Source organism: Notechis scutatus, chromosome 11 (assembly GCF_049901735.1).
Source record: "Notechis scutatus isolate UNSWTSFEM ecotype Mainland chromosome 11, rNotScu1.2, whole genome shotgun sequence".
NCBI lineage: Eukaryota > Metazoa > Chordata > Lepidosauria > Squamata > Elapidae > Notechis > Notechis scutatus.
In genome coordinates this window covers 9,098,234-9,112,866 of record NC_142019.1, presented here as the reverse complement: position 1 = coordinate 9,112,866, position 14,633 = coordinate 9,098,234, and the positions used below count along the sequence as shown (strand labels likewise).

The following is a 14,633-nucleotide window of genomic DNA, read 5'->3' as shown; positions in this document are numbered from 1 at the left end:
ATAAAATTCAGAGAAGATCTCAGCTGCTTCCACAGACAAGTGACATCCTGTTTCGCTTTATTCAGTAACTACTGAACCCCAGGTTGTTTATTATTATTTTTATTTTTATTTTGAGTCAACATTACACAACCCAATCAGTCCCAATTTCTCCCTGTATTCTTGTAAACCCTATAGAAGGGCATCAGGGGTGGGATTCAAATTTTTTTAACAACCGGTTTTATGGGTGTGGCTTAGTTGGTGGGCGTGGCTTGGTGGTCATGTGACTGGCTGGGCGTGGCCAGTTCAACATCACTCACATCGAGGCAGGCATCTCCTCGCCTGGCCTCTCATAACTGTGGGGATGCTGCAACAGTCATAAGTGTGAAAAATGGTCATAAGTCACTTTTTTTTCAGTGCCATTGTAACTTTGAATGGTCACTCCACACAAGCAAAGTATCAGCAAAGGAGGGGAAGAAAAACTCCAGAGAAGTTCCTGAGACAGGAAGTCTAGTCCTGCCAAGAATGTAATAAGGGTTAATGGAGAGGCAGTTTCTGTAAGCAACACCAGAATGTTTCCTTCCTGCCTTCCTTGCAGGATTAGCCCTGCAATTTCTTCTAACAACCGGTTCTCCGAACTGCTCAGAATGTTAACAACCGGTTCTAGCGAATGGATGCGAGCCTGTAGAATCCCACCCCTGGAGGGCATGCAACTTCATGCCTGCACCTTCAAAGGAGCTTTGAAGACAAGTTTTGGCCCTGCCACTTCAACATCACAGCTTCAGCAGAAGTTCCGATACATCAAATGAGGTTCTACATGGTTCGTTGGATGACCCACCCTGGGGAAGAGTCCGCAAGGGGAACTCAGCTCCCTTCTTTCACTTTGGGCAACTCAAGCACTAATATCAAGCCGGTAATATTTATAATGAATTGTTTTCCAATTGAATGGCGCAGGAAGAAAACGCTTTAGAAGGACCACCCATTAAACCTAGATGTTGCTCACCCCTCCCTGCTGCTTACATCGTTTTGGGGGGTTCCTTTGGGGTTCCTAAGGTGTTCTCTGTCTAAGGATATGATGGAAGACAATAGAGGTTTATTCACAAGTGATAGGTCTCCAGATTGTGATGGTTTGTACAGTAGTCTTTGGTGAAGGGACAGCACCTATGTTCCAGAATCTTCTTGCTGAGTGACATCTCCATCCTACATGTAATTCAATTGAGCTCTGGAGCAGTGGTGTGATTTAAAAAAAATATTATGAACTGTTCTGTGGGTGTGGCTTGGTGGGCGTAGCATGGCTTGGTGGACAAGACAGGAGAGGGATACTGTAAAATCCCCATTCCCTCCCCACCCCACTAAACCTGCTTTCCAGCTCCATTCTCCTGTGCAGGGCAACCAAAGAAGACCCAGCCAATCAGATGGGACTCAATGAGAGGCAGAGAAGAGATGGGGTTGGCGGGGCCAGTCAGAGGTGGTATTTGCCGGTTCTCCAAACTACTCAAAATTTCCGCTACTGGTTCTTCAGAACGGGTCAGAACCTGCTGAATACCCACCTCTGCTCTGGAGGAAAGACAGCTACAGGGCAATTTATTTGACAGTAGGTGGTGCTTCAAATCTTGCTGGTTGAAGGCAACTACTACACAGCTTGCATTTATCTGCTAAGGGGAAATTTGGAAAAAAGCGAAATATATAAAGTGAACCAAGAGAATGTTGTTCGAGAGAGAGATTTGGATCTAAAAGGCCTTCCCTAACTCTACAACCTCAAGGAGTGACAGATCTGTACTTCCAGAATTCCTAAGGTTTTGAATCCTGGCTAATCCCAACACATCTAGAAGAAGTTAGACTGAGGAAGACTGCAACCCAGACAGCACACTTATAGCTATGTTCATACAATATCCTTGTCAGCTGTAAATTTAGGAACTGCATTCATACAGGCTGAACTTGGTTCCGGTTAAGCCAGTTTCTCTTTAAGTGGGGGGGGGGAGTTTGGTGTGTGAATCCAGCTTCTTTGGTTAACTTACAGGTCCGTGTATGATGTGAATCCAGCAAAAAAAAAAAAAAAAAAACATCAGTTCAGTAACCAAGTTCAGCCCGTGATGTGAATGCGAGCTATCTGTGATCATTCACAGGTAAGAAATATAACAGATCTGCTTTGAATATTCATGTCCCGGAGTCTCTGACAGCAACGTGTCCCTTATTCTTTGATCTCTTGATGGGAGATCAAAACCTTAACTGAAACCAGAGGTTTCGGTGTGCAAAATATGTGCACCAGGAGTGGATGGAACAGGAAGGGTAGTCGAGCAAGAAGGGTTTAATCTTCCGTTCATCACAGCAGCCTCAATCGATGGACCAAATGTCCTCCCGTGACATGTTGGACGCTTGAATTGTCCCCAAACACTGCAAGGAGATACCGTCGCAGCCACGTCACATGGAGTCCCATCAAGGAAGCAGCCGAGGAGAAGGAAGAAGTCAACTCTTTTCTCCTAGGCGGTCTTTTGGGCGTGGGCGGGAAGAGAGCCTTGGGCCCAAGTTCATTCTCAAGAGTCTTGACTGGGGTGGTGGTTGGCCCACTCCGTCATGGGAAAAGCAGAAAGCGTTGGGTCGTTGGTAGGGCATTGCAGTCAAGGGCGTGAGTCCTGTGTTACAGCCCAGCCACCTGGCGTCCAGACCCCATCTTGGACTTCAAACCTATTGGGAACCCAAAGAGAGGCTCAATATTCAAAGCGCGGCCCAAGCACCAAGGAGAAACAGGACCACAGAGGGCCAGGCTCATGTGATGGGACTCTGGAGATGGGACTCTCTCGCAGGTTCGGTAGTGAGCACACGGTTGCATTCACACATCGTTCCTGAGGGGGTTTCAAACCTGCCCAGAGAGCATGGCTCATTCCATCAAACACCACACACAGACCTCACACTTGGAAAGGAGTGGGGGGAGCCACAGGGGGACAAAGACATCCCGTCCCCTTCCTCAGGCACACACAAGGTGTGGGGCTGATGGCCCCCACTGCCCGTCACTGCAGCTGTCCTATCTTGTCGCCGTCTCTTCCTTTGGGCCATGCCGTCGATTGTGATTCCGCCACGTGTTCTGGACCTTTCCGGGCATTCTTGGGGCTTACAGACCCTTTTCTGGAAGCCTGGGGACTAGAGAGGCCTTTCTTCTGGAGCTGAGGGCTGGATTGGGCTGACGAGGATTTCCTGCCCACGTTGGGGCTCCGGGAACCTTTGCTTCTCGGGGGTGGTTGAGGAACCTCAAGGCTCTTGAGAGCAAGGAGCTCACAGTAACGGTTGCATTGATGGGAGGTCACGAAGTGATTGAGGAGGTTGGGGTAACAGCTCTCCTTCAGGCCTTGGTACCTGTCGGAGAAAGAAGGTTACACCCCAAGGTAAATTCCCCATCCATCTTCGACGTGCTCGTAAATTATGGGATTCACTGATGCTTCTCCCTGGTCTTCTATCTATTCATGGACCAGTTGGATACCCATGCTTCGCTACGAAACAATGTGGTCAGGCTTAGTTTGGGGGGAGGAAAATAAGGGGAAAAAATTCTGCCTCGGCCTACCAGCATCCATCGGTATTCCTCTGGCTAGCGTCCTGTCGGTGTGTGAGAGAGTTGAGGGCTGTTTGGAAACTGAAACAGGATTTGCTGCGTGAGCAAGAAGGAGACAGCAAAGAGCCTGAGCGTGGCTCAGCTCAACTGTTCTGTACTAAAGCTGCTTGGTGCTGTGAAACTGAAACTGAAACTGAAACTAAACTCCTCTGCTTGTGTTTTGCATTTGGAACAGATTTCTTTTCAGGTGAGGAGGGGGAGTAGAACTCCTTAGCATCAGAGCGTGTTAATAATAATAATAATGATGATGCTCCGATGGACATTTTGAAAAATCCTTTCTTAGTGAGCACCTAGAAGCCAAGAGGAACATACGGGCCCAATTTCAAATTTGTAGGCTTTACGGTTCTGGAGATTTTGTGATGATACGTGAGGGGTATTTTGCTTTTATATAGATAGATTAGCTGGCATCTGAGAGACAGCCTCTGTGTTAATAAGCACCGTAGAAAATTCCAGAGGATGGATCTGGATTCAGGTCAACACAGGAGACCTGTGGGTGACTAATCAAGGTTTAAATGCCCACATCCCATCAGAATCTTCTGGTCTGGATTGTACAGGAGTTTAGCATGAGTTTAACAAGAGTTTAGTCTTTTGCTAAGCCATGAGGGACAAAGATTTCATGGATTCCCAGTTCAGGAGTATGAACTGCACTGAAGTCAGATACAGCAAGACATTATGATCATGGTTTCATCCTAGAAGGGAGCTATTATGGAAGGATGATGCCCTGAGATACACTGAGAGTTGAATAATAAGGTGCTGAAGCTGCTTATTATTTGGCAGGTAGATAGAAACTGCCTAGTTAATGATATTAGCAGATTCCTTTATGTGCCAAAAATATAGAATCATGGGGCTGGAAGGGATCTTGGAGGTCTTCTAGCCCAACCCCTTGCTCTAGCCTTGGCTCACTCTGGTAGAACCCAGTTATCCAGCCTGGATTGAAAGCTACCCAATGTGGTTACTTACCCCTTGGTTTTGGTAGCAATCTTCACATTGGTGACTTTCCATCCAACCCCTGCAAGAAAAGCTCTGGTGAAATCGTAAGGTAGGTCCACCACACGCTTCATGTTTTGTTCAGCAACAACGCCATGCTGACCCTTAGCACATCACACTGAAGCCACCCTCAAGCCATTCATCTGCAGCAGAGGTGCAAAGGTCTACCTTCCTCCCACTGTTGCTGCTGGCCTACAACTCCCAGCATGCCTCAGAACATCAGGAGGAACGTTATCCAACTATGGCAGTGATGGCGAACCTTTTTGTTGCGGTGTGCCTAAAGCCACGCGCATGCAACACTCACAATGCAATGCCCCCTGCCCCCCCACACACACACAGGCGTGTGCAACACTCCCACCCCCTTACCTGCACTGTGCATGCACATGCGTCCCAGCTTATCTTTGGTCCGTTGGAGGCCGTTTTCGCCCTCCCGGGAAGCTTCTGCAGCCTTTGGAGGCCGAAAAACGGGCCCATTTCGGCACTTCCGGTATTTCCGGAAGGCTTGTTTTTCAGCCTCCGGAGGCTGCAGAGGCTTCCCTCCAGCCTCCAGGAGGGTGAAAATGGCCTCAAATGGGCCAAAAATCAGCTGGGAGGTGCGCGCATGTGCAGTGCAGGTAAGTTTGGCTGGGGCAGTGGTGGTATTCAACCGGTTCGCACCGGTTCGGACGAACCGGTAGCAAAGAATTTGGCGTCGGTCGCCGAAACGGTAATAAGTTCTGGCTGGCCACGCCCCCGATCCAGCCACCCTCCCGCCCAATGCTCACTTACCCGCCCGCCTGACATTCGCCTAAAATATTTCTTTCTTTTTTGTCCTTTCCGATAATCAGCTGTTAGATACAATCAGCTGCGCCGGGATTCCCCTTGCTGAGGCCCAGGAAGGCAAAAAAATGGAGGGAGGAGCTCAGGCCCCACACCTCCATTTTTTGCCTTCCAGAGCCCCAGAGGAGCCTTAGGGGAGCAAAAATGCCCCCTCCCCCAGTGGCTCCTTTGAGGCTAGGAAGCTCCCCAAAATGGGTGGGGGCAGCAAAAAAAATAATAAAGCCACACCCACCTACCCTGTTTCTCCAACAATATGGCCTCCCCCCAATAGGAAGTCCCAGCATGTTTGGTAGGCATGAAATGAAATTAAGCCCCTCCTCCCAAATTAAGGCCTATATTAAAACATGCGAAATGTGGGGGGAATGGTGTGGGGGCTTGCCGTTAGGAAGTACTTTTGTGGCACACCCGGATATGGTGCTGCCTGCGTTGACCCTGATACAAAGTGCCCCACCAACGCCGAGGTCAACATCCAAGCCATCGCTGCCCGCCCGCCCAAAGATGCAAGGGGGGGGAATTAAGTCACCCCTGAAAAGACAGGCTAGCCATTTTTTCGGGGCTCAAAAAAAAAATAAGACCCGGCCTTATTATATGAGAAACACGGTAGTCACATGGCCACGCTCACCAACTTATGCCCACAGAACTGGTAGTAAAAATGTTTGAATCCCACCACTGGGCTGGGGCTTGCGTGCCCGCACAAATGGCTCTGCGTGCCACCTGTGGCATGCATGCCATCGGTTCGCCATCACAATCCGACCTGCTTCCCGCAAGGCCTTCTCCTAAAACTTTAGACGGTGCAATCTTGTGGCCCACACAAGAGCCTCACCTTCCAAGTCTGTCACCAAGATATTGCCATTTGTCCACTGGTAAAGCCAGTGCTGGAAAGCGGAGCATTTTTGGCCAATCTCAGAGAGGTTGGGTGGAGCCAACCGGTTGCCACCTCCTTCTCGTCCACAGTAGCACTGAAACGAGCCAGGCAAGTCTTCCTCCATGGTTGCATAAGGAATATTGTTGGCTGGGCGATAGATGAGGTAAAGTGGGATTATCCTGCATCAAAGAAAAAGAGCTACTTCAGAAGTTCAAAGGGAACTTCAGCTACTTGGGTTGACACGTCAGATGTGGCCATTGTCTCCCAATTAGGACAGAAGTTGGGTCAATTAAGATAGAAGTTGGGTCACCAGTCAAGAGTTCTTGGACATTTAAAAATTAGTCATTCTGGAGCAAGCTGAGGTCTGTAATGCAAAATATATTTGACTACAATCAGGATGTTCTTTCTCTCTACACCGCCAAATTTGGGTCATTCATGAAACCTCCCCCTAGACCAGTCAAAGTGACAACAGAGTTATTTATCATCATGACCTTCTTCATTTAACGACCTCATAATCCCTTGAGGGTGGAGTCTGGGCAACCAAATTGGAGCTAGCAGAGTGTTTTAATGGCCCGATGCCCTTCCTGTCACCAATGCGGAGTTTTGTTCAGCAGATCTCTTCCCAGTGCGCCCAGACAGAGAAATATCTGCCTCTATCTTGGATCGAACTCACAGCCTCCTGATTGTGAGGCGAGAGCTCCGCCTCTAGGCCACGGCACCGCTCCTCCCCACCGCTACTTATGGCCCAGTCCAAAAGCTGCAGCCTCCAACTCCTGCAGTCCCATGAATGCATTGTGGACCCTTATCAACTGCCTCGCATTTTCTGTGGCTATTTGCCGCATTCGGTGGTCACGGGACTGTGATTTTCAGTGTTTTCTTTGCCAGTTTCCAGAATTTACTGCTGATTTTTGACCCCCCCCCCACAAAAAAAACCCATTGTGGAAAACGAACTCATTTAACAACCGCAGCATTTGCTGAACAACCACCATGAAAAAGTGCATAAAATCAGGTGTAGCCATGTGGTGACCAGCTTAATGACCGACCTGACTTACAACCATAATTTCCTGGCTCAGTTATGGTCAGAAGTCTAAGACGACCTGCAAACCTATGAAGATTTAACCAGGCCGTTCACAGCCCTAGAAAGAAACAACTTACTCAGGTACTGATCCAAAGTCAGCAATGACTCTTGTCTCCGCGGCAAAGATCTTGCAGTATTCCCGACTGGAATTCTGGATTTTACACTCCTGCAAGGAAACAGACGGTTCTTGACATCTTCTAACCAGGGGTGGGATTCAAATTTTTTAACAACCGGTTCTGTGGGCGAGGCTAGGTGGGCGTGGCCATGTGGCTGGATGGGCGTGGCTTCTTCTCTCTCTTTTTTTTTGCAGCACCCCCTCCATTTTTTGGCCTCCTGGGCCTCAGGGAAGCCTCCTGGGTGGGCGTTTTTGCTCCTAGACGGCTTCCCTGAGGCCCAGGAAGGCAAAAAACTGAGCGAGGGTGCACAGCACACACACACACACACCCCACATGCGCCTTTTGCCTTCTGGGTTTCAGGGGGATCTTGGAACAGCTGATTGTCGGAACAGCTGATCGTCGGAACAGCTGATTGTCGGAACAGCTGATCGTCGGGAGGGGGAAAAAAGAAATACCTTAAGGAGTGACTGGACGGGGGAGAATGCAGTCAGTGATGTCAGGCATGCGCGATAACAACTGACTGGGCGGGGAGGGGTGGGTGGAGAGGGATGGGGCCATCCAGGGCCACGATTTGCAGGTTCTCCAAACTGCACAGAATCGTAACAACCGGTTCTATAGAACCGGTCTGAACCGGTAGAATCCCACCCCCTGCTTCTGACCAGACAAGCAAAACTTGTTTCTTCCTCCCCACCCAGCCAATATTGTGGGGGATGTTAGCTTGTTTTAACCTTGGTTCAGTTCTGTTCGCTGAGGATTCAGCGTAATGTGCAAAATTGGAAAATGGGGTGACGTACAAGTAGCGACTGTTGAAGTTACATCGAACCTCCCCGAAGCTACTTATAACCCTTTACTGACATTCTCAACAGCCACACCTTGCCCCCTTTGGGTGCTTGGCAATCGATATTGTGTGGCAACCGGCTCACATTTAGACCCATTTGCAATGTTCTACGGTCATGATTTTTGGCATTTTTTTGCTGCTTTCCAAACTTTACTTCTGGTTTTCAGCTAAAAAGTGCCCGCTGGAGAAAGTAAAGTTGTTTAATGACCACTGGGTTTGCTTAACAACTGCCAGAAAAGGGGTCCTGGGCATGGCTAGTCTAGTGAAGAGAAGGACCAGGGGAGACGGGATAGCAGTGTTCCAATATTTGAGGGGCTGCCACAGAGAGGAGGAGGGGGTCAAGCTGTTTTCTAAAGCGCCTGTAGGCCAGACAAGGAACAATGGGTGGAAACTGAACAAGGAGAGATTCAACCTGCAAATAAGGAGAAACTTTCTGACAGTGAGAACAATCCACCAATGGAACAGAAGTTGCCTTTGGAAGTTGTGGGAACATCGTCACTGGAGACTTTCAAGAAGAGATTGGACTGCCCTTTGTCAGAAATGGTGTAGGGTCTCCTGCTTGGGCAGGGGGTTGGACTAGATGGCATATAAGATCCCTTCCAACTTTGATTATCTTTTATCTGTTATCTGTCCTAAAATTGAGTATGGTCATTTGGTGACTTGCTTAGTCACTGCCACAATTTATAGCAATAGCACTTAGATTTATATCCCACTTCACAGTGCTTTCCAGCCTTCTCTAAGCAGTTTACAGAGTCAGCACATTTGACCCCAACAATCTGGGTCCTCATTTTACTGACTTTTGAAGGATGGAAGGTTGAGTCAACCTTGAGTCGATGAGGCTCAACCTTCTGATTGTGTATAGGCAGAGTTAGCCTGCAATACTGCATTCTAACCCCTGAAAAGGAAGGAAGGAAGGAAGGAAGGAAGGAAGGAAGGAAGGAAGGAAGGAAGGAAGGAAGGAAGGAAGGAAGGAAGGAAGGAAGGAAGGAAGGAAGGAAGGAAGGAAGGAAGGAAGGAAGGAAGGAAGGAAGGAAGGAAGGAAGGAAGGAAGGAAGGAAGGAAGGAAGGAAGGGCACTATCAATAGCACTTAGACTTATATACTGCTTCACAGTGCCGTTTCAGCCCTCTCTAAGCTGTTTACAGATTCAGCCTCTTGCCCACAACAATCTGGATCCTCATTTGACTGACCTTGGAAGGATGGAAGGCGGAGTCAACCCCGAGCCAGTGAGATTCAAACTACCAAACCGCTGGCAGCTAGCAATCAGCAGAAGTAGCCTGCAGTACTGCATTCTAACCACTGTGCCACCACGCTCTTATGACTGTACTTCCAGGCTCAGTTACAGTCATAGTTCGAGCACCATCTGTATATTATCTAATTCTTGGTGACTGAACCTGAAGATCCGCTTGACTACAGGACTGGGGTCGAGCAAAGGGTGCCCTTCTACCCACCTGAATGGTGATATCATAATTCCTCTCCACCAACGTGTTCTCGCTGCGTCCACCAAATGCAATGAGGTTGTGGACCTTGATAATGCCAGTGTGCCCAGACTCAAAGACCGGCTCAAGGCCATATATGGCCCGGGCCCGGCAAGCCTTGCGTAGAAATCCTTGTCCAACCTCCAGGTCCTCCACCATGATCCGACCAAAGAGCTTATCCCCCCAGAAGCCAGAGTCAGCTAGACCTTTGGCAAACACCATGGGGGTCATCTCAATCTCCTCTCCAGCTGTAAAAAAAAGTAGAAGAACTGCCTTAATTTTAAGACTGGAATTCCTAGCAGTGGATAACAAGGAGAAGAGGAGCAATGAGCTGGTCATCTGGGGCCATGTCTACGGCTGCAGCAATGGCTGAAGTAGGAAATCAGGTATGGGTTGATTCCACCAAGATTTGCTGGTCTGAAGAGAAGAGAATACAATAGAGAATAGAATAGGATAGGATAGGATAGGATAGGATAGGATAGGATAGGATAGGATAGGATAGAATAGGGAATAGAATAGAATAAATTTAGAATAGAATAAATTTAAAATACAATAGAATAGAAATTAGAATAGAATAGAATTTAGAATAGAATAGAATAGAATTTAGAATAGAGCAGAATTTAGAATAGAATTTAGAATATAATAGAATTTAGAATAGAATAGATTTAGAATAGAATAGAAATAGAATAGAATAGAATTCAGAATAGAATTTAGAATAGAATTTAGAATAGAATAGAATAGAATAGAATAGAATAGAATAGAATAGAATAGAATAGAATAGAATTCTTTCTTGGCCAAGTGTGATTGGACACACAAGGAATTTGTCTTGGTGCAAATGCTCTCAGTGTACATAAAAGAAAAGATACATTCATCAGGAGTCAAGAATCATAAGGTACAACACTTAATGATAGACATAGGGTACAATAGGAATAAGAATAGGAATAGGAATAATAGAAATGAAACAGAATAGAATAGAATAGAATAGAATAGAATAGAATAGAATAGAATAGAATAGAATAGAATAGAATAGAATAGAATAGAATTCTTTATTGGCCAAGTGTGATTGGACACACAAGGAATTTGTCTTGGTGCAAATGCTCTCAGTATTCATAAAAGTAAAGATACATTCGTTAAGAATCAAGAATCATCAGGTACAACAGTTAATAATAGTCATAGGGTACAAATAAGCAATCAAATCATACTAGGAAACAGTCAATAAAAATCGTTAGGAAACAAGTGACTCCATAAGCAACGTTGTCTGCAAACACAGCAGGTGGATTCACATATCACAGAGAGCCAAAAAATAATAATAATAATAACAATCTTGGCCCATGTATGGACCAAACCAGGGAAATAGAAGAAAGGCACAGAATTTTGCTCCGAACCTCCATGAGTAAAATATCTTCCTTCCTTGGATCTTTGGCCTCGGTATGAAACAGCGTCATCTCAACCATCTCTCTTTCCTTCAACTGGAAAGTCATCCATAGTGACGAGCTTGTGGAGGGCAGGGTTCATGATGGGGGCCATGTTATCTCCAAGGGCATTTGACTCACCATACCTTTTTTTTTTTTTTTTGGTGTACTTTACCTTCTATTTCTTCTTTGGCAATAAATCCAGACAGCACTAGGGAAAAGAGCAAGACAGGGGAAGAGATATAGTATGATTCTCTTACTTGGAAGAAGATCGGAAAGGGGTAAAGAGGTCTTAATAGAGTTGGAGCCAAACTGCATTGGACTTGTTCTTTTGGAAGATACAAAGCCAGATGTAGGTTGATGCCAAGAGAGGGGCCAAGCCAGAAGTGGGCTGCTGCAGGTTCGGACCAGTTCACCAGAACCCCTTGTTCCGATTCTGCACGATTCGGAGTACCGGCAAATTGGACCACCACTGGCCCCACCCCACCTGTTTTTTGGGCTGTTTTCGGCCATTTTTGGGCCATTTATTGAGCCAAAATCAGTGTCAGGATTCTGACACTTAACCCCATTTAAATCATGAGTCTCTATCCAAACTCCAAAAGGATTTATTAGAAGTCAAAAGATGCGGTATTGCCTGGATGTAGCTGACTCTGAGACACATCATTCATTGTCACCCTTGACCCTGGTTTTCCCCCACCCCCTAGGTGGATCATAATTCATATTCTCCAAAGGGACACATCCATAGCCAAGAGTCATCAATCGTGTTCTCCAGTTAGAATTTTGCACAGCAGAAACTTCGGTCACCTAGAAACTATCTTTGAAAACATTTATGGAATGCAAGCTGCCCACTGCTCCCCCCTCCCTTTCTGTTGGCAACTCTAAAAAGACCACAGAAATATTTTATGAGTTGACTATCAGCCTGAAAAACAGCCTGAAAAACGGCTTGAAAATGGCCCTGAAACAGGCTGAGAAATGGGGGGGCAGCCAGTGATGAGATTAACCCCCACCAGCTGAATCCTACCTGTTCCTTTGAGGTGAGTGGCTGGGAGGCAGGGCTGGGTATATGAGTGACATCACCCACCCAGTCACATGACCAACCGGCCACACCTACCCAGCCAGAGAACCGGCTGTTAAAAAATTTGCAGCCCACGACTGAGTCAAGCAAGTCATTTGTCTCGAGTCTTTCACTCTCAACAAGAGATCTATTGAGTGACCAAATCTCACCTTCAGAGCTTAGCAGGAAATCAGTACTGTCAGTCCCATATTCATTCTGGATGGTACACTGATACACCCCACAATCCTTCAGGGACATCTGCACGATGGCCAGAGCTGCCTGTCCTTCGTCTCCGGAGCTGGAAAACACGAAATCTACAGCACACACTGCAGGAATGACTAACCAGATGCTTCCAAATTATCATCATAAAAAAATAAAGCAATTAAGCTGATGGTGAGTAAATGTAACCTTTTAATAGAATAGAATAGAATAGAATAGAATAGAATAGAATAGAATAGAATAGAATAGAATAGAATAGAATAGAATAGAATAATAGAATAGAATACTTTATTGGCCAAGTGTGATTGGACACACAAGGAATTTGTCTTGGTGTAAATACTCTCAGTATACATAAAGGAAAGGTACATTCGTTAAGAATCAAGAATCATAATGTACAACACTTAATGATAGTCATAGGGTACAATCAACAATCAAGTCATATTAGGAAACAGTCAATATAAATCGTAAGGATACAAGCAACAAAGTTACAGTCATACAATCACAAGTGGGAGGGGATGGGTGATAAGGAGTGATGAGAAGATTAATAGTAAGAGTTGTGCAGACTGAGTAAATAGTTGGACAGTGTTGAGGGAATTATTTGTTTAGCAGAGTGATGGCATTCGGGAAAAAACTGTCCTTGTGTCTAGTTGTTCTGGTGTGCAGTGCTCTATAGCGTCGTTTTGAGGGAAGGGGTTGAAACACTTTATGTCCAGGATGTGAGGGGTCTGGATGAACTTAGTAAGCTAACAGCCCTCCCCAATTTGCTACCTGCCAGAGGTGTGCAACTTAACTCCCAGAATTCTTAACAAGCCTGACGATGGCGGTGGTGTGGTTCGCCGGCAGCCTGTGCAGATGGCAGCGGAATCAGACAGTGAGGAAGAAAGGGGACCAGTCAGGGAGTCTGGAGAGGACTCGGACGAGGGTCCTGCATTCGATGCAAGGATGGGGCCAGGACCATCTGGGAGTGGGGTGGTAACTCTGGAGCCTCCGGAGTCTGGCAGCAGCGAGGAAGAGGATTCAGGGGAGCCTGTTCCCAGTGTGCATATGCACAGAGCTGCTAGAAGGCAAGAGCAGCTGAGACAAAAGGGGCAACTCGGAAGTAAGGCTGGGAGGTGATTGCCCCTCCCATAAGGTATAAAGGAGAGGCAAAGGTAGAGAAACCTTTGCAGGAAGCAAAGTCGTTCGCTCTGTTCAGATTAATCCTTGAAGCTCTGCGTGGATTTTGTACTTTGGTTGGTTTTTTACAGTTCATTTGGCACTTTAGTTGTTGGCAGCAATTCAAAGGAGAGAAAGGTGGGTGCTTATCTCGAGGGACTATTTGGGACTCATTACAGGCTGGGAATGAACATAATTTCCAGTATTGAAATAAAACAAGAGTTGTTTTAACTTAAGCGGGTGCTTAATTACGGTCTTGGAAGCCTTGGTCAGAACAGATGGCTGGGAATTATGGGGAATGAAATCTAGTCTATCTAGAATGTTGGAGAAGGACTGAAGATAGGAGTTTGGGGCATGGTGGGAAAAGAAGTAAGACAGGGCAAAAATTATCCAAGAGAGAGAAAGAGAGAAACATTGCTCAGATCATCACATTTCTACTGCTACCCACTGGAGACATTTCCACAAGACTAACCTTCTTTTGACTTCTGCCATGGGCACCTCATCCTTGTACCAGGTAAGCTTAGAGTCACTCAAGATATTGAAGAACTGACACCATAGCTTCAAATTCCCGGAGGCATCAGAGAACTGTTCCCCTCGGATCTTGCGAACCACTTGTGGCGCTAAGAAAAGATGACAAATGAGAGCGGTCATTTCTCAATGCCCAGAGGTGAATTGGGATGGAAGAAGCCGCAAGCTCTCAACTCGCTTGGCTTTGAAAAGAACATTTATTGGATTCTAGAAGGCAGGGACTACGTAGCAGAGAGGTTTCCATCAGTGATGGGATTCAATTTTTTTTTACTACTGGTTCTGTGGGTGTGGCTTGGTGGGTGTGGCTTGGTGGGCGTGGCAAGGGAAGGATACTATAAAATCCCCATTCCCTCTCTACTCCTGGGGGGAAGGTTACTGCAAAATGCCATTCCCTCCCCAACCCACTAATCTGCTTTTCGGCTCCGTTCTCTTCTGCAGGGCAACCAAAGAATCAGCCAATCAGCTGAGACTCGGGAGGTGGAGAATAGATGGGGTGGGGCCAGTC

At 46.7% G+C, this 14,633-nt stretch overlaps 1 protein-coding gene across 3 annotated transcripts in view; it reads right to left on the bottom strand.

The window, feature by feature from the left end:
- Positions 1-86: 86 nt before the first annotated feature.
- ALPK3 (alpha kinase 3) overlaps positions 87-14,633 on the bottom strand; it is a 48,395-nt gene continuing 33,848 nt past the window's right edge. For all 3 annotated transcript variants that reach the window (XM_026690035.2, XM_087972744.1, XM_087972745.1), the window contains 8 exons: positions 14,073-14,220; positions 12,397-12,524; positions 11,348-11,383; positions 9,734-10,008; positions 7,407-7,495; positions 6,210-6,430; positions 4,541-4,589; positions 87-3,327 (listed from right to left, as the gene is read on the bottom strand). In XM_026690035.2, coding sequence (XP_026545820.2) covers positions 2,985-3,327; positions 4,541-4,589; positions 6,210-6,430; positions 7,407-7,495; positions 9,734-10,008; positions 11,348-11,383; positions 12,397-12,524; positions 14,073-14,220 — 1,289 coding nt within the window. In that variant the 3' untranslated portion in view covers positions 87-2,984. The remainder of the gene's footprint in view (positions 3,328-4,540; positions 4,590-6,209; positions 6,431-7,406; positions 7,496-9,733; positions 10,009-11,347; positions 11,384-12,396; positions 12,525-14,072; positions 14,221-14,633) is intronic.